Raw genomic sequence first — 27,041 nt, 5'->3', positions numbered from 1 at the left:
CCGCCGCCCACGTGGCTACGGGGCTTAAAAATAATAAAAAAAAGACGTGTGTCACTCGGGGACTTCCGCGGTAAAGCTATTGCATGCTATGCCTTCAAGCCACAGCTCCGAGCCAGTCCCCGTGGGGAGTGTGAGGTTTTTTCGTTACGGAATTTCTCGATTCGGTCCCCGCGCTCAAGGCCCGCGATAGAAGCTATGCAATAGCTTAAAAATATCTACGACATACAAACATACACGCACGCACTATACGCACACAATCAGTACATACAATATTTTCGTAATATACGCACGCATATGTTTGTATGCATTCCGCCGTCTGCGTTCAAAAACAGAATGTGAACGTACGCGACGCACACACGCACGCACTCACACGCACACGTGCTCAGTGCACACAGCAATATATCCCACTCCGTACTACAACCGGCACGTGGGGACGTGACGTGGTGTGCGTGCGGTTGGTACACACACACATGCTCAGTGTATCTCGTCCCGCTCGTCGGACGGGCGCCGCCTGTGTGTGTGTGCGCGCCACAGCCAACGCGGCGACACACGCACACCTGCACACTGCGGTAACGCGTCCGTACTCGTGCACACTATGTAGTGCACTTCGCTGTCTTCCGTTACTTCTTCCTCCTGAAATTATAATTGATAATGTAGTTAAAAAAACAAGCTTAAACTTATGAAACTTTTGTATTATCAGCCATCCTTGATAAGTGTACAAAAATATTAGTCTCCTCGTGACCGGGCTCGTTGCGAAGTGCTACACGTCGGGTTAATAATATACTTAATGAAAAAATTTCGTTTCGAATCCGTTAAAATCTTTAATTTCTAAAATAAATCACAAGAAAATATTAAGCATACAGAATTTCAATTAAATCCGTCCATAAAACAGTCAGTTCTGTACAACCCAAGTACAACCATACAGGTGAAGCTAATAACAGCGCAATTAGCATCATGAAGCAGTGCAATAGTTACCTGTAGCAGCTCCCCGCCGTACGCGCGCACGTGCCGCCGCAGCAGCGCCACATCGTGTCCCGCGCACTGCACTTCACTGCACACCACGAACGTGTAGCCCTCCAGGAAACTCGGCAATAGCTAAACGTTAATAATAATAATAAATATTATAGGACATTATTCCACAAATCGACCTAGTCCCGCAGTAAGCTCAATTCAGGCCCGTGTTGTGGGTACTAGGCGACGATAAATATAATATTTAATAAATACATATATAGATAATAGCACCCAGACCCGAGAACAAATAATTGAGTTCATCACACAAATATTTGCCCTGACCGGGGATCGAACCCGGGACCGTCGGCTCAGTAGGCAGTTACTTTACCACTGCGCCAAACCGCGTCGTCGTAACCTACCAGTTACACGTGATAATATGAAAATAAGTTAATGCTTGAGGAAAGTAAATAAATTTATTTTCACATAATAATTTTACAAATCAAAGTGACCCAAGCTCCTAAGAGAGTGAGAACTGTTTTTCAGGAGGCTGTGTCTTCCATTTACAATTACACAACTTAAAGTGGACTAGAATACCAAACCATATTCATATAAACACTAAAATTTGGACTGTAAGGCTCAAGAATAACTGCATGTAATAATGGCCTATTCAGATTAGAGCGGAACACACTATGTCAGATATATAGACTACAAGCCCGCATATGAAAAAAATATGGGTCAAATGAACCACCACGGGACATATCTAGTACGAAAGAAGAGCAAAAAATAATAAGATTCATCACTATGCCGTCACTTGTAAGCTGTCCAACTGAGTGCAGATGAGAATTGAAAAGTACAGGTAGACTCGGTTAATTTTGGTCATATATTTTTGTATGGCATTCTTAACCATCGATAGATCCATTAAAAATAATAAGAAACCGCTCAGTGCCGTACAAAAATGTTGGTCCACCAAGTCGGAATTTTTATTTAATTTCCGAGAGTTACCGGGGGTAAATTTGGTCATTTGACCATGTACGGCATCTGTGTCATACTATTGCTATACTGCTTTTAATCTATTATTCCGCAACGCCGTACAAAAATCATGGGGACAAGGGGAAAAAATCGAGAGTTGTAATCCCCTCTCTTTCCCCACTCCAGTGGGTCATTTGACACAACACGAAATAAATTTATTTTTAAAGTATTTTATGCATAGATAATATTTTTTCATGTGCCGTACATTTGTTTGCTTTATATTTTGATAATAAAATATAAATATACATTAATATAAAGAAGCTCGAGGTGGTTAATTATCACCTTGGAAAGTCGGAGTCAAGTGGAATGGACTCCGTTAAATTGATGAACTAATAAAAAAGCTATGAACGAAAAGATGTGAATTATATGCAATCAGCCCATGAATACAGGTAAAGTCACAAGCAAATGCTAGTATTATATACATATTCAAAATGTACAAGTAAAGCGCTTTCAAATGATACCAAACACGGCATATTTATCTTAACTTTATTTTTTTACTCTGTATGTTTTGTCCGCTAGAGGGCGCCACATTAGATTTTGTGAAACCCCATATAGCCTTTAGCTAGCTGGTCGCTGGTTATCCAGTGAACAATTCAGATGCTTCTAATGATATGTTATTTGTCGAATTCTGATAAGTAGTTTAGAAGTTACGAGGGAATAGATGAACATACATACATGACCTGTCAAAACCATAACCCTCCTTTTGCTTTGCCGTAGTTGGGTAAAAATATGTTAATGCCGTACTGTATCAAATGGCCATAAAGCACCCTTAAAATTGTAGCTTTCGTCGCTTTCATCAGCCTAAAAGATGTGGTCTGCACAAAAATGTACGGCATCGTTTTTTCCTATTTAAAACAACGAATAAAGTGTAGAAAACTATTATATTTCATTAATCTACGATGTTTAAACTTTAACAAAATTTCTGGTTTTGCATTTCTCTATAACTTTTTTTAGAACGGTTTCTTTTGAACGGCAATACTATACAACAATTGAATTTTACAATATCATGTTAAAAAAAAAGTTCCCGTACAGGGTCAAATGACCTTACAGCTCTTTATATCAAGAATTCGATGAAATTAAGATGATTATTGGTATACATTTAAAAGAACAATTATTTTTTGACGGCATTGCTTTTAATAGTACTTTTGAGTGCTAGATAATGTTTTGGAACCGAAGCCGTACTTAGTCAAATGACCCCCTGGAGTGGGGAAAGAGAGGGGATTGCAACTCTCGATTTTTTCCCCTTGTCCCCATGATTTTTGTACGGCGTTGCGGAATAATGGATTAAAAGCAGTATAGCAATAGTATGACACAGATGCCGTACATGGTCAAATGACCAAATTTACCCCCGGTAACTCTCGGAAATTAAATAAAAATTCCGACTTGGTGGACCAACATTTTTGTACGGCACTGAGCGGTTTCTTATTATTTTTAATGGATCTATCGATGGTTAAGAATGCCGTACAAAAATATATGACCAAAATTTACCGAGTCTACCTGTACTTTTCAATTCTCATCTGCACTCAGTTGGACAGCTTACAAGTGACGGCATAGTGATGAATCTTATTATTTTTTGCTCTTCTTTCGTTCTAGATATGACCCCTGGTGGTTCATTTGACCCATATTTTTTTCATATGCGGGCTTGTAGTCTAATAATCTGAATAGATGACGCTTACGTCTGTTGATGTTTATGTAGTAACGCATCATAAGGCGTCAGAAAACGTGTTTGTGAGTAAGAGCGCGGTATAGGCTCGTTAAACAATTTGCATGCGCATTTTTATGTATATTGTAACTCAGCAAATTATTCTACAGCTTTCCAGTAGTGAAAGAATTGTCATAGGTAACTAATTTACCTATTACAATTCTTTCAGTACACTTATAATATATTTTATTGTATTTACGCATTTGTTTTACAGAAAAGCCTTTTAATAAAGCACAGTAAAAATATATAAAAAAGTACAACTTTACCTTAGTCTTATCAAGTCCAATCTGTCTGTTCGTATGTTCCTCGGGCTCTGTGTCGTCGCTGTCGTCGTCATGCAAAGTGATGTTCCCCTTCACACGCTCGTCACACACGAAGCTCACGTCAGAGTCACTGGCCTCCGTCTGTTTGTTTGTTTGTTCCTTTTCTTGTTTCGTGTGTTGTGTGTCTCTCTTCGCTTGTTCCTGTCTCACTTGCTCGATCTCGTCTTCCGTATCTGCATCTAAATAAGTTAAATAGTAGATTGGGATTAATGTACTCTATAACAAAAATTTTCACAACGTTTTCACTTAGAACAAGTGTGGTATAAACGCAAAAGACAACGTGTTTGCGCGTGTTTGTGTGTGGTAGCGCGGTATAGTTGCATCAGACAACGTGTGTGTGCGTGTTTGTGTGTGGTAGCGCGGTATAGATGCATCAGACAACGTGTGTGCGCGTGTTTGTGTGTGGTAGCGCGGTATAGATGCATCAGACAACGTGTGTTCGCGTGTTTGTGTGTGGTAGCGCGGTATAGATGCATCAGACAACGTGTGTTCGCGTGTTTGTGTGTGGTAGCGCGGTATAGATGCATCAGACAACGTGTGTGCGTGTTTGTATGTGGTAGCGCGGTATAGATGCATCAGACAACGTGTGTGCGCGTGTTTGTGTGTGGTAGCGCGGTATAGACGCGTTAGACAACGTATGTGCGCGTGTTTGTGTGTAGTGGAGCAGTATGAAAGCGTCAGAATATGTAAGATAGGTGGGTAGCGTGAATATGCAGCACGTCATCCGTGACTGCAATATAGACAACAACAGGAACCTGGTTGAGATCGCTACCTAGCGATAAGGCCGCCTTTTGCTTGTTTTATATGTGTTGTGTGTTTTTGTATTTGTATTTATTTATTTTTAAGCAATAAAGAATTTTCATTCATTCATTCATTCATTCAACAACAACTCACCACTATCCGGCGCAACCCCTGCACCAGGCTTACTCCCCCCTTCCTCACCCCCATCATCATCATCATATTGTGTGTACCCCCCCTGGGGGGGCGGCACATACAAGTGCGGCTCGGTGGCGAACCAGCGCTCGGGCAGGCGGCGCCGCGCGGCACAACACTGCTCGAGCCACTCGCCACGAACAGCGAAGCAGGGAGTATCGGCGGAACGGACCGCTTTCAGTTTTGGTGTGTTGGGGAACGCGCAGCTGCCGAGTTGTTGTTATGCGTTATTGGTATCATTTTATGATTAGCTGTGATTACGGTTAAAATGGTCATAAAGTTGTAATTCATAGATGTCGTTTCGAATATTGAAATGAAAGGATATAAAAATAAAGAAAAAAGACGGGTTGCACTCCGGGAGTGCCGGCAGAATTGAAAACGCGCTTAGTAGAGAGGGGATAGCTGTCTACTCTCCATCCGTCTTACGCTTTTTCGATCAGGTCACGTGTCCTGACGCGAGTTTAAGATTTTATACCCATTACAGAAAAAGTGCTCAACGCCGCTAAAGAAGTTTTCACTTCAAAAACTTCATTACACATTAAAAAAAATTCTTCACTCGAGCTAAAAATAATAATATATGAATTAAACTGAAACGAGAGCGACACCACTGTACACTACACTCACATGAGATGCGTGCAGTCCCGTGTGTAGTCCGGCCTGTACTGCGCGCCGAGCCGCAGCGCGAGCTCGCGCAGGGCGCCGCGCCGCGGGTGCACGTAGCCGCTCAGGGCCAGCACCGTGCCCGCTAGGGTGCGCCCTATATCGCTGCATACCGGCCCAGGACGGAGGGCACCTGGAATTATATTATTTATGGTTTAGAATTAAAATATGTAAAAGTGGGAAGATAACTTCGTCAACATTTTCACGTTTAATATACGTGACCTAAAACAGATCCCTGCGGAACATCAATGTTGATAAAATCACCGCAAGATCTTTGTCCATTTACAACAACGGTTTGTATCTTTGTCTGAAGATATTAAACTATGAGGTTCTTTGTAGAACCTTTTAACTTCATAGTTATTGAGTTTCTGCCATAAAGTGGCATGGTCAACTAAGTCAAATGCTTTGGAAAAATCATAAAACGGTTTTTTTATGCTACGTAGTATTTTATGTGAAATGACTTAGACAATTATTATAAAATATATTGTTCAAATCCATACTAATATTATAAATGCGAAAGTAACTCTGTCTGTCTGTCTGTTACTCAATCACGCCTTAACTACTGAACCAATTTGCATGAAATTTGGTATAGAGATATTTTGATACCCGAGAAAGGACATAGGCCACTTTTTATTCCGAAATATGTACAATAATATTATGTAGTAGTTAATAATATCAAATCTTTTTTATTTCTTACTTTTCCGTTTTTGAAGTCGGTTGTTTTTAACGCAGTTATTTTTATTTAATACTTTTTAGTGTATTTTTCAACACGAATCAAACGAGCTCAAACTCGATAAAGTTGAGTCAATATATTACTGAGTTCCTATGGCCACCTTCCGATTCCATCATCAAATCAGCTTCATGTCATGATAATGTTTCATCGCTATCAAATTTACATACGTAGGTATTCAAAATTTCAGCTCAATCGGTTACCGGGAAGTGAATCAAAGTTACTTGCTACATATCAACTTACTCATCGAGTACAGACAAAAATGCTCATAAAATAAAAACTACTGGGCCTATCCGAAAAAACATAATTTATGGGACCAATTCGACACCATTCCGCATCGAACAAAAACAGAATCACGTAAATCGGTTCAGAAACCTCGGAGTAATCGGTGTACATACATAAAAAAAAATATACCGGCCGAATTGATAACCGCATAAAATCGCATGGAGAGCTTAATTTTCATTAAAGGCTCTAATCGCACGGAAAGCTAAATTTTCACAAAAAAGCTCTAATCGCACGGAGAGCTTAATTTTCACAAAAAACTCTCATCGCACGGAGAGCTTAATTTTCACAAAAAGCTCTAATCGCACGGAAAGCTTAATTTTCACAAAAAGCTCTAATCGCACGGAGAGCTTAATTTTCACAAAAAAGCTCTAATCGCATGGAGAGCTTATACCGGCCGAATTGATAACCGCATAAAATCGCATGGAGAGCTTAATTTTCATTAAAGGCTCTAATCGCACGGAAAGCTAAATTTTTTAACAAAAAAGCTCTAATCGCACGGAGAGCTTAATTTTCACAAAAAACTCTCATCGCACGGAAAGCTTAATTTTCACAAGAAGCTCTAATCACACAGAGAGCTAAATTTTCACAAGAAGCTCTAATCACACGGAGAGCTTAATTTTCATAAAAAGCTCTAATCGCACGGAAAGCTTAATATTCACTAAAAATAATCGCATGGAGAGCTTAATTTTCATTAAAGGCTCTAATCGCACAGAGCTTAATTTTCACAAAAAGCTCTAATCGCCCGGAGAGCTTAATTTTCACAAAAATCTCTAATCGCATGGAGAGCTTAATTTTCACAAAAAGCTTATATCGCACGGAAAGCTTAATTTTCACAAAAAGCTCTAATCGCACGGAGAGCTTAATTTTCACAAAAAGCTCTAATCGCACGGAGAGCTTAATTTTCACAAAAAAGCTCTAATCGCATGGAGAGCTTAATTTTCATTAAAGGCTCTAATCGCACGGAAAGCTAAATTTTCACAAAAAAGCTCTAATCGCACGGAGAGCTTAATTTTCACAAAAAGCTCCAATCGCACGGAAAGCTTAATTTTCACAAAAAGCTCTAATCGCACGGAGAGCTTAATTTTCATAAAAAAGCTCTAATCGCATGGAGAGCTTAATTTTCATAAAAAGCTCTAATCGCACGGAAAGCTTTATATTCACAAAAAGCTCTATTCGCACGGAAAGTTTAATTTTCACAAAAAAGCTCTAATCGCATGGAGAGCTTAATTTTCACAAAAAGCTCTAATCACACGGAAAGCTTAATTTTCACAAGAAGCTCTAATCACACAGAGAGCTTAATTTTCACAAGAAGCTCTAATCACACGGAAAGCTTAATTTTCACAAGAAGCTCTAATCACACAGAGAGCTTAATTTTCACAAGAAGCTCTAATCACACGGAGAGCTTAATTTTCATAAAAAGCTCTAATCGCACGGAAAGCTTAATATTCACTAAAAAATAATCGCATGGAGAGCTTAATTTTCATTAAAGGCTCTAATCGCACAGAGCTTAATTTTCACAAAAAGCTCTAATCGCACGGAGAGCTTAATTTTCACAAAAAGCTCTAATCGCATGGAGAGCTTAATTTTCACAAAAAGCTCATATCGCACGGAAAGCTTAATTTTCACAAAAAGCTCTAATCGCACGGAGAGCTTAATTTTCACAAAAAGTTCTAATCGCACGGAGAGCTTAATTTTCACAAAAAAGCTCTAATCGCATGGAGAGCTTAATTTTCATTAAAGGCTCTAATCGCACGGAAAGCTAAATTTTCATAAAAAAGCTCTAATCGCACGGAGAGCTTAATTTTCACAAAAAACTCTCATCGCACGGAGAGCTTAATTTTCACAAAAAGCTCCAATCGCACGGAAAGCTTAATTTTCACAAAAAGCTCTAATCGCACGGAGAGCTTAATTTTCATAAAAAAGCTCTAATCGCATGGAGAGCTTAATTTTCATAAAAAGCTCTAATCGCACGGAAAGCTTTATATTCACAAAAAGCTCTATTCGCACGGAAAGTTTAATTTTCACAAAAAAGCTCTAATCGCATGGAGAGCTTAATTTTCACAAAAAGCTCTAATCACACGGAAAGCTTAATTTTCACAAGAAGCTCTAATCACAGAGTACTTAATTTTCACAAGAAGCTCTAATCACACGGAGAGCTTAATTTTCATAAAAAGCTCTAATCGCACGGAAAGCTTAATATTCACTAAAAATAATCGCATGGAGAGCTTAATTTTCATTAAAGGCTCTAATCGCACAGAGCTTAATTTTCACAAAAAGCTCTATTCGCACGGAAAGCTAAATTTTCACAAAAAAGCTCTTAATCGCACGGAGAGCTTAATATTCACAAAAAGCTCTAATCGCACGGAGAGCTTAATATTCACAAAAAGCTCTAATCGCACGGAGAGCTTAATTTTCACAAAAAGCTCTTATCGCACGGAAAGCTTAATTTTCACAAAAAGCTCTAATCGCACGGAGAGCTTAATTTTCACAAAAGCTCTAATCGCACGGAGAGCTTAATTTTCACAAAAAGCTCTAATCGCACGGAAAGCTAAATTTTTTAACAAAAAAGCTCTAATCGCACGGAGAGCTTAATTTTCACAAAAAACTCTCATCGCACGGAAAGCTTAATTTTCACAAGAAGCTCTAATCACACAGAGAGCTAAATTTTCACAAGAAGCTCTAATCACACGGAGAGCTTAATTTTCATAAAAAGCTCTAATCGCACGGAAAGCTTAATATTCACTAAAAATAATCGCATGGAGAGCTTAATTTTCATTAAAGGCTCTAATCGCACAGAGCTTAATTTTCACAAAAAGCTCTAATCGCCCGGAGAGCTTAATTTTCACAAAAAGCTCTAATCGCATGGAGAGCTTAATTTTCACAAAAAGCTCATATCGCACGGAAAGCTTAATTTTCACAAAAAGCTCTAATCGCACGGAGAGCTTAATTTTCACAAAAAGTTCTAATCGCACGGAGAGCTTAATTTTCACAAAAAAGCTCTAATCGCATGGAGAGCTTAATTTTCATTAAAGGCTCTAATCGCACGGAAAGCTAAATTTTCACAAAAAAGCTCTAATCGCACGGAGAGCTTAATTTTCACAAAAAACTCTCATCGCACGGAGAGCTTAATTTTCACAAAAAGCTCCAATCGCACGGAAAGCTTAATTTTCACAAAAAGCTCTAATCGCACGGAGAGCTTAATTTTCATAAAAAAGCTCTAATCGCATGGAGAGCTTAATTTTCATAAAAAGCTCTAATCGCACGGAAAGCTTTATATTCACAAAAAGCTCTATTCGCACGGAAAGTTTAATTTTCACAAAAAAGCTCTAATCGCATGGAGAGCTTAATTTTCACAAAAAGCTCTAATCACACGGAAAGCTTAATTTTCACAAGAAGCTCTAATCACAGAGTACTTAATTTTCACAAGAAGCTCTAATCACACGGAGAGCTTAATTTTCATAAAAAGCTCTAATCGCACGGAAAGCTTAATATTCACTAAAAATAATCGCATGGAGAGCTTAATTTTCATTAAAGGCTCTAATCGCACAGAGCTTAATTTTCACAAAAAGCTCTATTCGCACGGAAAGCTAAATTTTCACAAAAAAGCTCTTAATCGCACGGAGAGCTTAATATTCACAAAAAGCTCTAATCGCACGGAGAGCTTAATTTTCACAAAAAGCTCTTATCGCACGGAAAGCTTAATTTTCACAAAAAGCTCTAATCGCACGGAGAGCTTAATTTTCACAAAAGCTCTAATCGCACGGAGAGCTTAATTTTCACAAAAAGCTCTAATCGCACGGAAAGCTAAATTTTTTAACAAAAAAGCTCTAATCGCACGGAGAGCTTAATTTTCACAAAAAACTCTCATCGCACGGAAAGCTTAATTTTCACAAGAAGCTCTAATCACACAGAGAGCTAAATTTTCACAAGAAGCTCTAATCACACGGAGAGCTTAATTTTCATAAAAAGCTCTAATCGCACGGAAAGCTTAATATTCACTAAAAATAATCGCATGGAGAGCTTAATTTTCATTAAAGGCTCTAATCGCACAGAGCTTAATTTTCACAAAAAGCTCTAATCGCCCGGAGAGCTTAATTTTCACAAAAAGCTCTAATCGCATGGAGAGCTTAATTTTCACAAAAAGCTTATATCGCACGGAAAGCTTAATTTTCACAAAAAGCTCTAATCGCACGGAGAGCTTAATTTTCACAAAAAGCTCTAATCGCACGGAGAGCTTAATTTTCACAAAAAAGCTCTAATCGCATGGAGAGCTTAATTTTCATTAAAGGCTCTAATCGCACGGAAAGCTAAATTTTCACAAAAAAGCTCTAATCGCACGGAGAGCTTAATTTTCACAAAAAGCTCCAATCGCACGGAAAGCTTAATTTTCACAAAAAGCTCTAATCGCACGGAGAGCTTAATTTTCATAAAAAAGCTCTAATCGCATGGAGAGCTTAATTTTCATAAAAAGCTCTAATCGCACGGAAAGCTTTATATTCACAAAAAGCTCTATTCGCACGGAAAGTTTAATTTTCACAAAAAAGCTCTAATCGCATGGAGAGCTTAATTTTCACAAAAAGCTCTAATCACACGGAAAGCTTAATTTTCACAAGAAGCTCTAATCACACAGAGAGCTTAATTTTCACAAGAAGCTCTAATCACACGGAAAGCTTAATTTTCACAAGAAGCTCTAATCACACAGAGAGCTTAATTTTCACAAGAAGCTCTAATCACACGGAGAGCTTAATTTTCATAAAAAGCTCTAATCGCACGGAAAGCTTAATATTCACTAAAAAATAATCGCATGGAGAGCTTAATTTTCATTAAAGGCTCTAATCGCACAGAGCTTAATTTTCACAAAAAGCTCTAATCGCACGGAGAGCTTAATTTTCACAAAAAGCTCTAATCGCATGGAGAGCTTAATTTTCACAAAAAGCTCATATCGCACGGAAAGCTTAATTTTCACAAAAAGCTCTAATCGCACGGAGAGCTTAATTTTCACAAGAAGCTCTAATCACACGGAAAGCTTAATTTTCACAAGAAGCTCTAATCACACAGAGAGCTTAATTTTCACAAGAAGCTCTAATCACACGGAGAGCTTAATTTTCATAAAAAGCTCTAATCGCACGGAAAGCTTAATATTCACTAAAAAATAATCGCATGGAGAGCTTAATTTTCATTAAAGGCTCTAATCGCACAGAGCTTAATTTTCACAAAAAGCTCTAATCGCACGGAGAGCTTAATTTTCACAAAAAGCTCTAATCGCATGGAGAGCTTAATTTTCACAAAAAGCTCATATCGCACGGAAAGCTTAATTTTCACAAAAAGCTCTAATCGCACGGAGAGCTTAATTTTCACAAAAAGTTCTAATCGCACGGAGAGCTTAATTTTCACAAAAAAGCTCTAATCGCATGGAGAGCTTAATTTTCATTAAAGGCTCTAATCGCACGGAAAGCTAAATTTTCACAAAAAAGCTCTAATCGCACGGAGAGCTTAATTTTCACAAAAAACTCTCATCGCACGGAGAGCTTAATTTTCACAAAAAGCTCCAATCGCACGGAAAGCTTAATTTTCACAAAAAGCTCTAATCGCACGGAGAGCTTAATTTTCATAAAAAAGCTCTAATCGCATGGAGAGCTTAATTTTCATTAAAGGCTCTAATCGCACAGAGCTTAATTTTCACAAAAAGCTCTAATCGCACGGAGAGCTTAATTTTCACAAAAAGCTCTAATCGCATGGAGAGCTTAATTTTCACAAAAAGCTCATATCGCACGGAAAGCTTAATTTTCACAAAAAGCTCTAATCGCACGGAGAGCTTAATTTTCACAAAAAGCTCTAATCGCACGGAGAGATTAATTTTCACAAAAAGCTCTAATCGCACGGAGAGCTTAATTTTCACAAAAAGCTCTATTCGCACGGAAAACTAAATTTTCACAAAAAAGCTCTAATCGCACGGAGAGCTTAATTTTCACAAAAAAGCTCTAATCGCATGGAGAGCTTAATTTTCATAAAAAGCTCTAATCGCACGGAGAGCTTAATTTTCACAAAAAGCTCTAACCGCACGGAGGCTTAATTTTCAAAAAAGCTATAATCGCACGGAGAGCTTAATTTTCATTGATGTAATTTCACTTATTTCGATGACATTTTAATGATTTTGAAATAAAAAATTGCGTATGGCACCTATTTAACAACGAAAAAACGTCTTGCAATAACAAATTTATGTCTGATGGATCTATCTAAAGGCAAAAGATTAAAAATTACGCGTTAATAAATGACTTTAAATTACGGATATTTTCCTGTGCGCACTAATAAACGCAACCACTACCGCCAGCCAGACAGCGCGGACTCTAACCGAAATAGCAAGAGAAACAGTATATCAAAAACCCAACTATACTAAAATGACTTTTTTTAAAACGTTAATAGCTCCCGTACCATAAAAAAGATTTGACATTATTACATATTATTTATATGTGCTATTTATTAAAAAGGTTTGATGTCGGTGCACGGGCTTAATACTAAGTGCTTAATGTTCGGCATCAACTTCAAACTTATTTAATAAATAGCACATCCATACTAATATTATAAATGCGAAAGTAACTCTGTCTGTCTGTCTGTTACTCAATCACGCCTTAACTACTGATCCAATTTGCATGAAATTTGGTATAGAGATATTTTGATACCCGAGAAAGGACATAGGCCACTTTTTATTGCGAAATATGTACCACGGGCGAAGCCGGGGCGGACCGCTAGTTCTATATAATTTTAAAACATCCAGAGATATGGACTTATGTAAATAAAAGATTTTTGATTTATGAAATACCTTTGTTTAACTGACAGCAAAATATCTAATTTTATTACGTTTTCAAAGAAAAGTACCATGAACAGTAAATTATAGAATAAATCGTAGTCAAAATCCCCGGTGCGGTTTCTAAAATAACTTACCGTTATTATTTTCAACTTTCTTGCGCTTGCGTGTTTCGTCTCTGTCATCACTTTTGTCCCTCTTCATCTTGCTCGCGTCGTTCCTTTTATTAACATTTAAATCTTTATCTTTGCTTTCGTTGGTCGAGTCTCGTTTCCTTTTCTTGGAACTACTTGCACCATCAATAACATCTCTCATACTTTCATTCAATTCTTTGTCAATTTCGTTCGATAAATCTTTCATACGTTCATTGGTTGTTTTTCTTTTAGGTTCATTTATTTTTGTTTTCTGTCTATTTATCTCTTCTTTACTCTTTTCGTCTTTACGTTTTTGTACAATTCTGTCAATTCTTCCATATGGTTGATCATCGTCGTCAGTATACATCAGACTGTCTCTTTGTCTGTTTGTTTGGTCGCTGTCAGATTTTTTAGCACTGTTTTTGTGTCGCGCTTCACATGTCTTTGAAATCGGTGTTTTGGTCAATTTCGTGGCAGAGTCAGAGATATTTTTTAAAGCATTTGATGACGCTTGTCTTATTTGAGCATCTGAAATAAGATGAAGACATAATATATATTTGTGAGCATTTTTGTTGTTGAATGAAACTATCTTTTAATTAGAAATTATGCACAGAATCAAAATTATGTTGATGTAAAAATGAAAATTTTAGTTAAGAATTTTTCGTACCACGCGTACATGCATGGTATTATAATATTAGTACAAATTTCATACAAAGAAAACGACTGTATTGAATTTCAAAAAAATGAAATGACACCATTGAGATAATATTACTACGTATGGAGGAGACACCACGAACAAAATCTGTGCGCCATTTTTTTGCTCTAACTAAGTTTTAAAAATTATTATCTAGTTAGGTACTTACTCCATGAGTTGTTTGACAACAACAGCTCATGGAGAAAAGGTGGGAATATGCACAAGACATTCATATGCTGTTTGTCGACTTCGCTAAAGCGTATGATAGCGTGGACCGCAGCTCTGTTTTCACAATCCTCAATAATTTCAAAATACCTGCGAAAATGATCAGGATGATACAAGTCGCCACCAATGAGAGCAGGGCTGTGGTAAAAGTAGGCTCGGAAGTCACCAACTCATTTGAGGTGCTCACTGGTCTTATTTTATTTTTATTTTATTTTATTTATTGAGGTCATCCAACACTTGTCACAACAATACTTATTATATAGGTACAAGTTACAATAAAAAATTTTGACAATTGTGACAAACAATTATAGGACAACACAACATGGAAACAAAAATAATAATATCTAATAATTACGTTTGAGTCAAGTCACGTCACAAAAGGAAAAGAATACAAACCAAATCAAGACAAATCTTTGAAATATTTACGTATTCTATGACAGTTGTCGTGAAAAATATCAATACAATTGGCATACTCATTGACTAGTTTACTTAATCTACAGACGGGAGAATTTCGGCCAAAAACGGTCCTACGCAGAGGAGGAACCAAAGGTGTAATTTTATTGCGCGGGTATCTAGAAGGAACTCTGAGATTAAATTTATTTAACAATTGCGGACAATCAATTTTATTCTGAAAAATTTTGGCTACAAAAACAATATCTGAAAATATGTAACGATTTTCGAGGCATGAAATGTCAAAATGCGACAAGCGCCTTTGGTAAGAGGTGAGCCTTTTATGAGATAGCCTGCTGGAGTAACTCAGGTGCCATAAGAATTTCTTTTGTATGCGTTCCAGTCTTAAAACGTGAGTCGCGTAATGTGGTCTCCAGACAACCGAGCAATATTCAAGAATACTACGTACGAGACTGTTGTATAACATAATCTTAGTTTTGGAGTTATGAAATCCTTTAGAATTTCTTACAATAAAACCCAACATCTTTGAAGCACGATTCGTAACATATTCAAGGTGATTAACAAAAGTTAGTTTACTGTCAAATAGCACTCCCAAGTCTTTAGTAACAGAATTCTCCTGGATTTCCATATTGTTTATGTGATATTTGAAAGGAATAGTTTTAGACTTTCTAGCATAGCGGATGGAAAAACATTTTTCAGTGTTCAATTCCATACCATTCCTACAGCACCATAAGGCTAACTTATCAAGGTCCTCTTGTAGTTTCAGTGCATCTTCAAAGCAATCAATAATTCTACAGAACTTAAGGTCATCAGCATACATGAAACAACGTGAATTAACTAATATTTCTGGAATGTCATTAACGAAGAAGTTAAAAAGAACAGGACCTAGGTGTGAACCTTGAGGAACTCCCGAAGTAACATTGTGTGGCAAAGCATCAAACCCGTTAACAGCTACAAAAAATGAACGATCGCTTAGATAGGACTTTATCCACTTCAAAAACAAAGGTGAGAGTCCATATCTACATAATTTCTGCAGCAAGATGTGATGTGGAACTCTGTCAAAAGCTTTGCTAAAGTCAGCGTAAATAGTGTCAATTTGTTTATTTGAATCTAGCTCGTCGATAATGGTTTCGGTAAAATCTGTCAAGTTGGTCATAGTAGATCTATGCTGAACAAAACCATGTTGGTGAGAAGAGAGGAATTGTTTGAAATGCCTAGTGAGAGATGGACAAATGAAAGACTCAAATATCTTGGCAAAGGTGGAAAGAATTGATATGGGCCTATAATTATTTATTAGTTCTTTTGAACCAGACTTATGAATAGGTATGACCTTAGCCACCTTCCAGTTTGTAGGGAAGAAACCATAACTCAAGGAAAAGTTAAAGATTCTCAAAAGTGGCTGTACCAGATTTTCAGCACATGCAACAATGAACTTAGGATGTATGCCATCCGGTCCAGCGCCCTTAAAAACATCGATAGCCTTGAGTTTCTTTAAAAGAGGTTCATACTCAATACGCGGTAACGTCAGGAGAAGGTCGTTATTCACGGAAATTATAGTTGATGGCTGCTGTTCTTCAACATCGGGATCTCTCTTCGAATACACAGACCCAAAATATTTAGAGAAAAGCTCGCATACACGAACACTATCTGAGGAGGCTTCATCACCTAGAGACATGGAAGGTGGATATGCACTATTACCTCCTCGTTTGGACTTAATGTAAGACCAAAAGTATTTAGGGTTAGAATGAATTTTATCTTCTACAGATCTAATGTATAGATTATAGCAAATATTTGCAGTTTTAGAACATCTAGTGCTAATTATGTGCAATTCGATTTTATCTCTAGGATTGTTGTACTTCCTGTAACGCTGTCTTAATTTGAACTTCTCCTTTAACATTTTTTTAAGATTATTATTGAACCAAGGAGGATATTTATTATTTTTGGACTTAATTTTAGGCACGTATTTATGAATGGTATTCCTAATCTTAGCATATAAAATATCCAACATTGAGTCTACGTTATCAAGGTCACAAAATAGTTCATTCCAATCACAAGTGCTAAGTTCGTTGTTTATAGACTCATAATCTGCTTTAAAGAAATTAAATTTACAAGCAAACCTATTATAAGGAAGTTTAGCTTCAATTTTATTGGTAACTACTATATCGAGAGGAGGATGATACTTATCAAGGTTACACAGTGGAGATACAGACTCAATGACGCTGCAAAGCGGCACGTTATTAGAGATCACTAAATCCAAAATTCTATTTGTTGAATTAAGGACATTGTTGTGCTGCTTTAAGTGGTTTAGAAATAAGAAGTCGAGTAAAATTTGACAATGGTTGGGCGCAATGTATTCATGTGTACCAACTAAGTCCCAATTAATATGACCTAGATTAAAGTCTCCAAGTATTAAGTGACCATACGGCAATTCAAGTAACCTATTACAATTATCTAAGAAATGTTCCAGTATCGAACGATCCACCGGAGGAGGCAAATAAACGGCACATATTGCAATATGATGAACCGATTGCGACAAAGGCCAGTCCAGTATAACCCAGAGATCTTCAAGCTTAGTTTCCCATTCAGGCTTACGCCTCGAAGTTAATTTTGAAGAAACAGCAATAAGTACCCCACCTCCATCTTTTTTTGATGAGAAACTGGAATCGCACCTATCCTTTCGATAGACAGTATAACGGTCGTCAAAAAGCTCACTACTTTTGATATTATCATTTAACCAGGTCTCTGTAAGTATAATTAAGTCATAATTAGAGCATGCCAATTGTCTGAAAAATTCGTGCGTTTTAGTTCGTAAGCCTCTAGTGTTTTGATAATACAGATTTAAAGTACCAAATATAAATAAAAAACAATCCACATGCATGAATAAAAACAGAAAAGAAAGAAAAAAAAATATATATATATGCACTAGTTCTTAATCTAACTTATCTAAAACATTATATAACTTATCTAAAACATCGGTATATAAGTAATGCTGAAACTAAGTTGAGATTGAATAGTCAGTATTTTTGGACGTTTGTTAAATCTAAAAAAGCTTGTCCCGAATTACCTGCCACAATGTTTCTGGATAGTAAATCTGTAAGTAATGGTCGTGATATATGTAATTCTTTTAACCATTATTTTCAATCTGTTTACGAGCCAAACGATGGTAATTTCTCGTTCGTTTCTGGTCCTGTGGATGGTTTCGCTAATGGTCACTTTTTGGGTTTAGGATCAGTTCAAGTTTGTGAGAAAAAAGTAGCTAATTACCTAAAGAAGTTGGATATTAGCAAAGGGTGTGGACCTGATGGAATTCCTCCCGTGTTTTATAAGTCCTGCTATCACAATCTAGCGTCGCCCATTTGTCATTTATTTCAGTTATCTTTAAATACAGGCACAATGCCAAAAATATGGAAGCAGTCCCATGTCATCCCTATCCATAAATCCGGAAACAAACATAATATCAAAAATTATCGACCTATTTCAAAATTAAATACCATTGCAAAGTTATTCGAGAAAATCGTCTATGATGCTATTTTTCCTCATATCCGACCTTTAATTATAGAACAGCAGCATGGCTTTATTGATCGGCGATCGACAGAGTCTAATCTGTGTGAGTTTCTTCATAATGTGGCTTGTGCTATGGACTGTGGTGGACAGTTGGATGTGGTTTACACCGACTTCTCTAAGGCGTTTGATAAAATCTCCCATCAGTTGTTAATTCACAAATTACGGGTAGCCGGTATACATGGTGATCTCTTACGGTGGCTGGAATCATACCTCAGAGAACGTAGCCAAGCTGTTAATATAAAAGGTCATTGCTCTTCTTTTATTCCAGTTACCTCTGGAGTGCCGCAGGGTTCTCACCTTGGACCACTGCTGTTCAATATCTTTATAAATGACGTTATTGGTCATTTTAGTCACTGTAATTTCCTACTTTATGCAGATGACATGAAAATATTTAGAGTAATCAAAGATCAACGTGATTGCTCCTTCCTACAGGAGGATCTTCAAAACTTGTGTCGTTACTGTGCTATGAACTCCTTGCACTTAAACGTGAATAAATGTAACGTCATATCATTTACTAGGAAAATTAAGCCAATATTATTTAATTACTCTCTGAACGGAACTTCGTTGACTAGATTGAATGAAGTCAGAGATTTGGGTGTCTTTTTGGATCACAAATTAACTTTTGCTGCCCATATTAATTACATTACAGCCAAAGCATATCAAATGCTTGGTTTTGTTTTAAGAATTGGTAGGGAATTTAAAAAGTGTTCAACTTTGATTCTTCTGTATAATTCGTTCGTTCGGTCTATATTGGAGTATGCATCTACAGTCTGGAATCCGCAATACAATATCTATATAAATAATATTGAATATGTCCAAAATAAATTTATCAAACATTTAAATTATAAAAGTGCTAATCAGAGAGGTCCCACTCCCGAGATTATCCCTTTAATAAACCGTCGACATGAACGAGATCAGGTATACTTATACAAGATATTTAATAATGACGTAGATTCTTCCTTTCTTTTGAACAATTTACTTTTACGATGTCCCCGTTTATGCTCTCGTGACAAAGCCCTATTTGCATTACCTAAATTTAAATCCAAATTTGCTAGAAATACATATTTATACCGTGTTTGTCATAATTATAATAATAATTTTAGTGACCTTGATTTATTTAACGAAAAATTCAAATCGTACAAAACCAAAGTTCGAAATAAATGCAATAGTAACTAACTGAGATATTTGAATTGTATTCATGCTTGTTATTTCTATAATTATTTGTATCCACAAGTAGACTGTTTGTGACTGAATGTGTATTTGTTTTTAAGAATTTAAATTTTTAGTGGAAACTTTACTGATATGTGTATGATTTGTTATCTCTTGTTTATATGATATATTGTATTGTTTGTTTCCCAAATATAAATATAAATAAATATAAATAAAAATATAAATTAAAGTTCTGGACAAGGATATATGGGGCTTCCTCGTTCTTCCTCATAAAAATACGTCCACCTCGTATCCAGACAAACTTGTATCCCTTTTCCTTTGCCCTCAGTCGAGCTGCTGCGTGTAACCCTTTATAGAAAGGTGATAAATGCTCACTAACAAATATAGGTGATGGATTTCCTGAAACCCCAATGACACCGCTGTTTATTCTATTTTTTTCGTTTTTTTTATTATAATTTTGAACCGAAGCTATGAATTGATCACGAAGTCTTGTAGAGGACAATTGAACAATAACGGATCTAGGACGAGGACTAGTCTTATTAATCTTTGAGATGCGGGTACAATGAATAATGCTTTCATCTTCTAAGGGGCAACCAACAACATTTCCAAGATTTTTAATTATTTGCAACAAGTTCTCATTTTTATTTTCGGGTATGCATTGTATTTCTATATTATTCTGACGAAGCTGTTGTTCAATTTGGTTACAGCGATGCTCAAGACTAGAAACTGTATGTAGCAAGCCATCATTTTCTTTCTCAAGAGCGGAAATTTTTAATTGAGACGCATCATGATTCTTCTTAATATCTTCGTATTGATCACTAATAAACATCATAGAATTCTTAAGAGCGGTAATTTCATCCTTTAGCGGTTTTAATTCACTATTAATTGTGTTCACAATGTTATCATTCATTTTTGCGAACAAATTATTTAAGGTATCCTTTAAAACCTCCTGTACGACATCCTTAATATCTTCGCGTGTAATAGTGGGAGATACATTAACCATCGGGGGAGAGTTGACAGCCTGTCTTTTATTGCCTCTGACGGTTGAAACGTTACGTAGGGGGGTATTATCATTATTAGATGCTCTCGGAATTGCCCGCACACAGTCGGGACAGCTCCAAACGGAGCGCATTTCAGGACTAAGCGAGGCTTCATCAAGGCCCATACAAGCAAAATGATAATTTTTCTCACATTTCACACAAACAATATAAGGATCTTTATTTTTCTGATGCGGTGTACAGCATCCCCAAATATTATTATTACTCATATTTGTAATGATTTTATAGCCACTATTTAGTACGTAAAAATAAGATACGCGTCTTGAAAAATGATGTCTATGACGCTGTCAAAAAGACTTGTATCTGTACCGTCGTTGATTGTTTTAAAGTAACTTGACAGATTCAAACAGCGTTATGACAGGTGACATTTAACAGAAACTGATTGTGTTGTAAACAACCATCAAAAATAAATTCATACCAGTATGGGGCTTCGGTACACTGGTGATAAAACTTGAATTCCTTGGCTCAGCATGCAGGCGAAGATATCGCCAAAATATGGAACTGCCCGCAGTTGAATTTCGGTAAAATGTATCTTCGAAAAGTTTATACACTTTCTGCCGAGTTGTTCGACGTTCCGATTTGAAGATTATTATAGGAAAGTATCAACTCCTCAACACCAAACAATCTCCACCCAACAGCAAGCCAAACAAAGGTAAAAACACACAGTTTTTAAGGTAATTAAACACAGAGCGTGGTGAACTTGACAGACGAGAAAAAAGAGGTCAGAGAGAGTGAGAGAGTCTTAAGCAAGGAGATGCGCTGTCGCCCAAGCTGTTCAATTTAGCACTTGAACACGTTATCAGACACATTATCACACTCGATGGTGGAGTGCAATTGAATGGACAGCATAAGGTGATAGGGTACGCCGACGATCTTGCGTTACTAGGAGGTAGAAAAGAAGAGATTGTGTGTGCCGCATTGACTCTGGAGAGGGAATCAAATAAAGTAGGCTTACGCATCAATCACGGCAAAAGCGAATATATGCACATGCGCCGATACAAAAACAGCAGAATACCCAGGATCGATCTTGTAGCAGGAGCCACTACCTATAAAGGTGTGGACAAATTTAAATACTTGGGATGCACTGTGACCGATACGTACACTAGGGAAGAAGAAATCGAAATAAGGATACAAAATACCCTCCGTTGCAGTGCAGCCTTACACAAAGTACTGGTGTCGAAAATCCTCAGCAGGCGCACAAAAATCCTTATCTATAAAACTATAATAAGACCTATCTTAATGTATGGCTGCGAGACTTGGACACTGACACAAAAAGAAGAAGACAAGCTCCTAGTTACTGAAAGAAAGATCCTAAGAAAGATGTTTGGGCCAGTGTTGACAGAAGAAGGGGTTTGGAGGAGGAGGAAAAACCTAGAACTTCAAGATCTAATGGCCGAGCCAAACGTCATAGGTGAGATTAAAGCCCAAAGACTCCGATGGCTCGGCCATGTGGAAAGAATGGGGGAAGATCGAGCAGCGAAACGAGCGTACCTGGGACAGCCATCTGGACGCCGTCCGGTTGGACGTCCCAGGTACCGCTGGAAAGACGAAATTGCCAAAGACCTGCGCAGCCTCCAGATTGAAAACTGGCAAGAGATGGCGCAGGATAGAGTCAAATGGAGGCTCTTATTGTCGGAGGCCAAGACTCACTTTGGGTCCCTGCGCCACTCTAGTAAGTAAGTAAGTAAGTAGGTACTTACTGATGAAAGTTATTCCTTTGCACTTTTCCGTATTATTTGTATTATTTGTGCAATATCGTAACACACACGAAGGCATATTTGATGCGTTTCACTTTAAAACAAATAAAAAATGAGCGTGCAGTTACGCCATATGGCGTATGTTGAGCGGAACATAAGTGATGTAGGCGGTGTCGTCTCCATATGTATATCTCAATGAATGACACAAATACTTTCCTATTATTTTTACTCTGCACAATTTGTGAACAACCTGTAATCATCATAACATGGACAGCATATTATGCACCCAACTTACCAGTACTACTACTTTCCATAGCCCGATGTTTCGCAAACAGTTCCCCCGGCTTGAACTCGTCCTCGTCAGACGAGAGACCGTCCAGAGCGAACATTCTGTTGGGGATGGCTTTAACTGGCTGCTCTGTTGTCTTCTCTGTTATTGCTGCTGGGTTGCCGTCAGCTTCCGGGGAATAGATGTGGATGAATGAGAGGCCGTACTGGAAATGTAAATAAATACTTGAAAATTGTACTCAATTTGAGAACTTAATAGTGTCTATGGTGCTAGTAGTTGTAATATAATAGATGTAGTTTAATAGTATTCATCTTCAATTTCGTTTTGTATAGTACAATCTGAACAATTTATAAAGTTTATGTTATTAAAACAAAAATAAAATATAACATATTTTTGAGGTTGTATGCAGATTTTTGCGAGTGGAAGAATTTTAAACTGCTTAAGTAGTCGTTATGTTTATTCATAGTTTCTCTCTACAAAACTAACTAGAGAAACTATGAATAGAAATACAGTTAGATTCAAACTTAATGGCGGTTCCGAAGTTAGGCGCAGGTGCGAGTGCTGGTGCGCACAGGGGCCTTAGACAAAGTAACAATTAAAAAACGATAACGAAGTTAGAAAAGGCAAAAATGTATGGGATTGACATACGCCGCGTTAGATCACGTGGTCCAGGTCCCTTAACGTCCCGCTAATACCTAAAATTGTTTTCTGCGCATCGGAATATACGATTTTCCGAACCACCATTAAGTTTGAAACATACTGCATCTATTTATAACTTCAGAATAGATCATTATCATGAACATACAAAGATATACATTCTGTATTCATACGCAAGTGTAACTAACACAAGCCCACGCACCTGACAATGCTTATTATAGGGCTGCGAGCACACCACCCTCACGCGATCCCACCGCTGGTCCCGAGCTGTGCTGAGCTGGTCCGCACTGAACGTGCGAACTCGCTCGGCCGCCCCGCGCCGCGCCTCGCCCGGCGCCACCAGCACGCAGCTGGGGACCAACACCTGCCGCACTTGTACCACACCCAATATATACAAGATTTAACAAACCCACGGGGGCTTTATATATCTGTCCCCACAAGATTACAATATTATACAAGACTTAACAAACCCATGGAATAGGGCTGTATACAGGGTGTAATCGTTAAGTGTGCACAGGCGATTATTCCGTAACTATTGCAGATATCAAAAAACTTTAAACTGATATCGAAAGTACTTAACCTAATGAGTAAAATGGCCATAATAATTTTTTTTTCATAAAACGAGAAATATCTAAAAAATTAACATGAAACCCTCCCATACATTTAGTATGAGGTATGAATATCCCATGCACATTTAATATGAAAGATTATAGCTTTTTCTTACTTTGTTTGGTTTTCTGCTTTAATTACTTCGCAAATTTGAAGGAAAGTTCATTAAGAAACTGTAAATAGAGCTCCTCATTGTATTGAACAATGAGGACGTCACTTCGAAAATCTGCAATGGATACAAAATGTATGGGAAATAAAATGTATGGGAGCGTTTAATGTAACATTTTTGGATATTTCTCGTTTTATTTTTAAAAATTTGTTATGGCCATTTGACTCATTAGATTAAGTACTTTCGATATCAGTTTAAAGTTTTTTGATATCTGCAATAGTAACGGAATAATCAGTTGTGCACATTTAACACCTGTATATCTGTATGGGCTGCTGATGTGATATGATTATCCCATGCACTTCTTTAGTTGATAAGTTGATAGTTTCATAGATATAGAAAACTCATTATTGCTTTTGATCACTTTATTTGTTGAATAACTATAAACTATTGTTGATAATATGATACTATGATTTGATAGTAATTGATAGTTGATGATGAGATTTTAGCGCATTACACCCCGAGCGCTTCACACGAGCCGCGAACGCAGATGTAAGGCTAGCTCGTACAATATCTGTCACCACAAGATTACGATATTGCGGCATAAGTTCCTGTGAATTTGTAATAAGGAGAAAAAATATGATCCAAATAGGAGCCACCAAAAGTAGGGCTCCGTCCTCTCACAATTCTTTAAAGCAATAATGCTATTAACTGCAAGCATTTGTTACTGCTCTTGATTTTTCGTCAGATTACAATCTTGTTACATTATTATCTTTATATTGTACTGTCTTTTAATGAAATAAATGTATATTTTTTAATCTATTGTTGAATTTCACATCCCCAGATTTGCTTGTTCCTACCTAACCTAACTGTTGCATATCATCATAATATATTTATTATAATATTTTGTTTTGTACAATTACATTCAAACAAGATATAATATCTGAAATGTCTATTATAGATACCTCAAATGGATCGTTAGGCTTCTCAGAGAGACCCACCAGAACCTCCACCAGGGATGCTTGATAGGCACCAATGTGAACTGACTGGATCTGAAATTAGTTTTTAAAACTTGATTTTCAAGCATTTTACATTGCAATTGACACATATGGTAATACATCTTACTCATATAATAGATGTGAACGTAAGAATGTTGAAACTTTTTAAAATGATAACAATATAGGAATATTTATCTAAAATTTTGAAAAATATATTACAATTAAGAGGCAGAGTTGGGGCGAACAGCTATTATTAATAAATATAATGTACAATACAAGTAAGGTACATATTAATAATTAACTATTAACATTTATGAGATCTTATCTATCTATTTAGTAAAAAGTACCTGTACAGCTTTAGCCAGCTGCAGCACAACAGAGCAAGAGGGTTCCCATTTGCTGCATAACCACTTCTTCTTGCTGATCTCCCATGCTAGCAAGTTGCTCGCTGGATTGTTCTAAAAATTTGTCATGTGTACATACTATAAAGACATTGTAATTCCAGATGATTTAAATGTACGAATAAAAGGTTACACAAAAATTGTATGATGTTATGATGAAAAATAAATTAAATTTTATCTTTATTTCTCAAAGGGCACAATTTCATTGGTTGGTAACTCTGTATACAGCATGTGCGGAGTCCTTGTAGGCAAGATAACAACCAATGACAGATACAAGTTGATACATGTGTTAGTAAAACTGTTTATGGGGATTTCCCACTTGATATAAAATTATAAAAAACACTGAATTATAGCAGCTCCAATTATAATTTGTAAATGAATTCTGTATCTTTACAACACAACTGATTTATAGGTACATACAGTTTCTCTCTATTGTGTTTTCTGAGTTGGTTTATAGTTATATTTGCTCAATAATAACAAGCAAAAATAAACAATGATGGAGTTTCTAATACCTAAAAGAAGAATTTAACACCTGAATCCATGACTACTGAGAGACACTTATCTCCCACACAGCTGTAATTTGGTTTCCTGTACTTATATGTAATTTTAAGAATTATTTTCCTTTTATTTTTATATAACCTATAATTTTTTTATAAATAAACCATATTTTATCATGTCTGTTTTTGTAATAAATCTTGAGAATAAATTTCTATCTTTATTATAAACCTAATTATTTAAAAAAATATCTTAACATACGGGATCTTCACTGCTAAAACTGACAACATAGTCCAATTTTACTCGCGGCATTCTGAGTTCAAAATATGTATTTGTATCAAACTGTTAGTGTTTATTTCAAAAAATAATACAATTATTCATATTTAAGTTAACAGCACAGGTTTTCTAAAAATTTATGTATCGTCACATCGATTTCAAAATTCAAATTCAAATTCTACAAATCAAAATTCAAAACATTGTATTGTGGACAATTTGTCAATGTCAATGTTATCAAACCATTGACGAAACGAAAGTCGTAAACGCCAACGCTAAACACAGCTATGGACGCGTTCTCAAATCTGACAAAAAAAAGCTAAGTTTCGGTGTTTATAAACTAACCGTAAGTAATAAACCAAACAAAACTATAAATTACCGCAAATAGATTAATTATTTATCTCCTAAACACGGGATAAATTGGTTTAAAATGTTGATACACATTTAATATTTTAAAAACGACTATCCGTTAGGTCTTCAGTCAAAAACGGATTATATGGAGCTATACACAATATTATACACAGTTCGTCTATAAAAATAATACGATATATTATGTGCGTCTGACCCTGACGAACGTAATCTAAAAAGTAGGAGATTTTACCTTTCTTCTTTTTGGGAGTCAGTCAAATAGTAAACACCGGGAAAACAAAATTTTTAAACGCGACATTCGCTAACATTACCTATATCGTCTTATAATAATATGTTCCAGGGACCAGGAGAAATTAGAAAAGCTCATAAACTGAGCGCTTTCAGTGAACTTCTCTTGTGCAGTCGTGCACTCTACTTACCTAGTACTACTTTACTTCCGTTTTACATGAATTATTATGGATTAATTTTATTTT

General features: G+C 36.7%; 1 protein-coding gene and 1 long non-coding RNA gene across 2 annotated transcripts in view; both read right to left on the bottom strand.

The window, feature by feature from the left end:
- LOC149487370 (uncharacterized) overlaps positions 1–27,041 on the bottom strand; it is a 67,665-nt gene that overhangs the window by 10,214 nt on the left and 30,410 nt on the right. The gene's annotated exons all lie outside the window — the stretch shown is intronic.
- On the bottom strand, positions 240–26,867 carry XRCC1 (DNA repair protein XRCC1). Its single transcript, XM_089697623.1, has 11 exons — positions 26,188–26,867; positions 25,378–25,488; positions 24,998–25,084; positions 23,520–23,681; positions 22,667–22,865; positions 13,556–14,080; positions 5,563–5,731; positions 4,900–5,144; positions 3,949–4,184; positions 976–1,095; positions 240–633 (listed from the first exon to the last, which is right to left on the bottom strand). Exons 1-11 carry the CDS (start codon positions 26,236–26,238, stop codon positions 475–477), a joined length of 2,064 nt encoding a protein of 687 aa, XP_089553749.1. The 5' UTR covers positions 26,239–26,867; the 3' UTR covers positions 240–474.

This window comes from Colias philodice, chromosome 7 (assembly GCF_061535455.1).
Source record: "Colias philodice isolate Cphi_HAF_F1 chromosome 7, ilColPhil1 Martin Lab GWU primary, whole genome shotgun sequence".
NCBI lineage: Eukaryota > Metazoa > Arthropoda > Insecta > Lepidoptera > Pieridae > Colias > Colias philodice.
This window is presented reverse-complemented; position numbering and strand designations above follow the sequence as displayed.

Excerpts from the sequence above, each read along its gene's own strand:
- XRCC1 (XM_089697623.1), bottom strand. The coding sequence starts at position 26,238 with ATGCCGCGAGTAAAATTGGACTATGTTGTCAGTTTTAGCAGTGAAGAT. Across the intron at positions 25,085-25,377 it reads AGCTGGCTAAAGCTGTACAG|ATCCAGTCAGTTCACATTGG; the intron begins GTACTTTTTACT and ends AACTAATTTCAG. Across the intron at positions 5,145-5,562 it reads CGGGACTGCACGCATCTCAT|CTGCGCGTTCCCCAACACAC; the intron begins GTGAGTGTAGTG and ends ACAACTCGGCAG.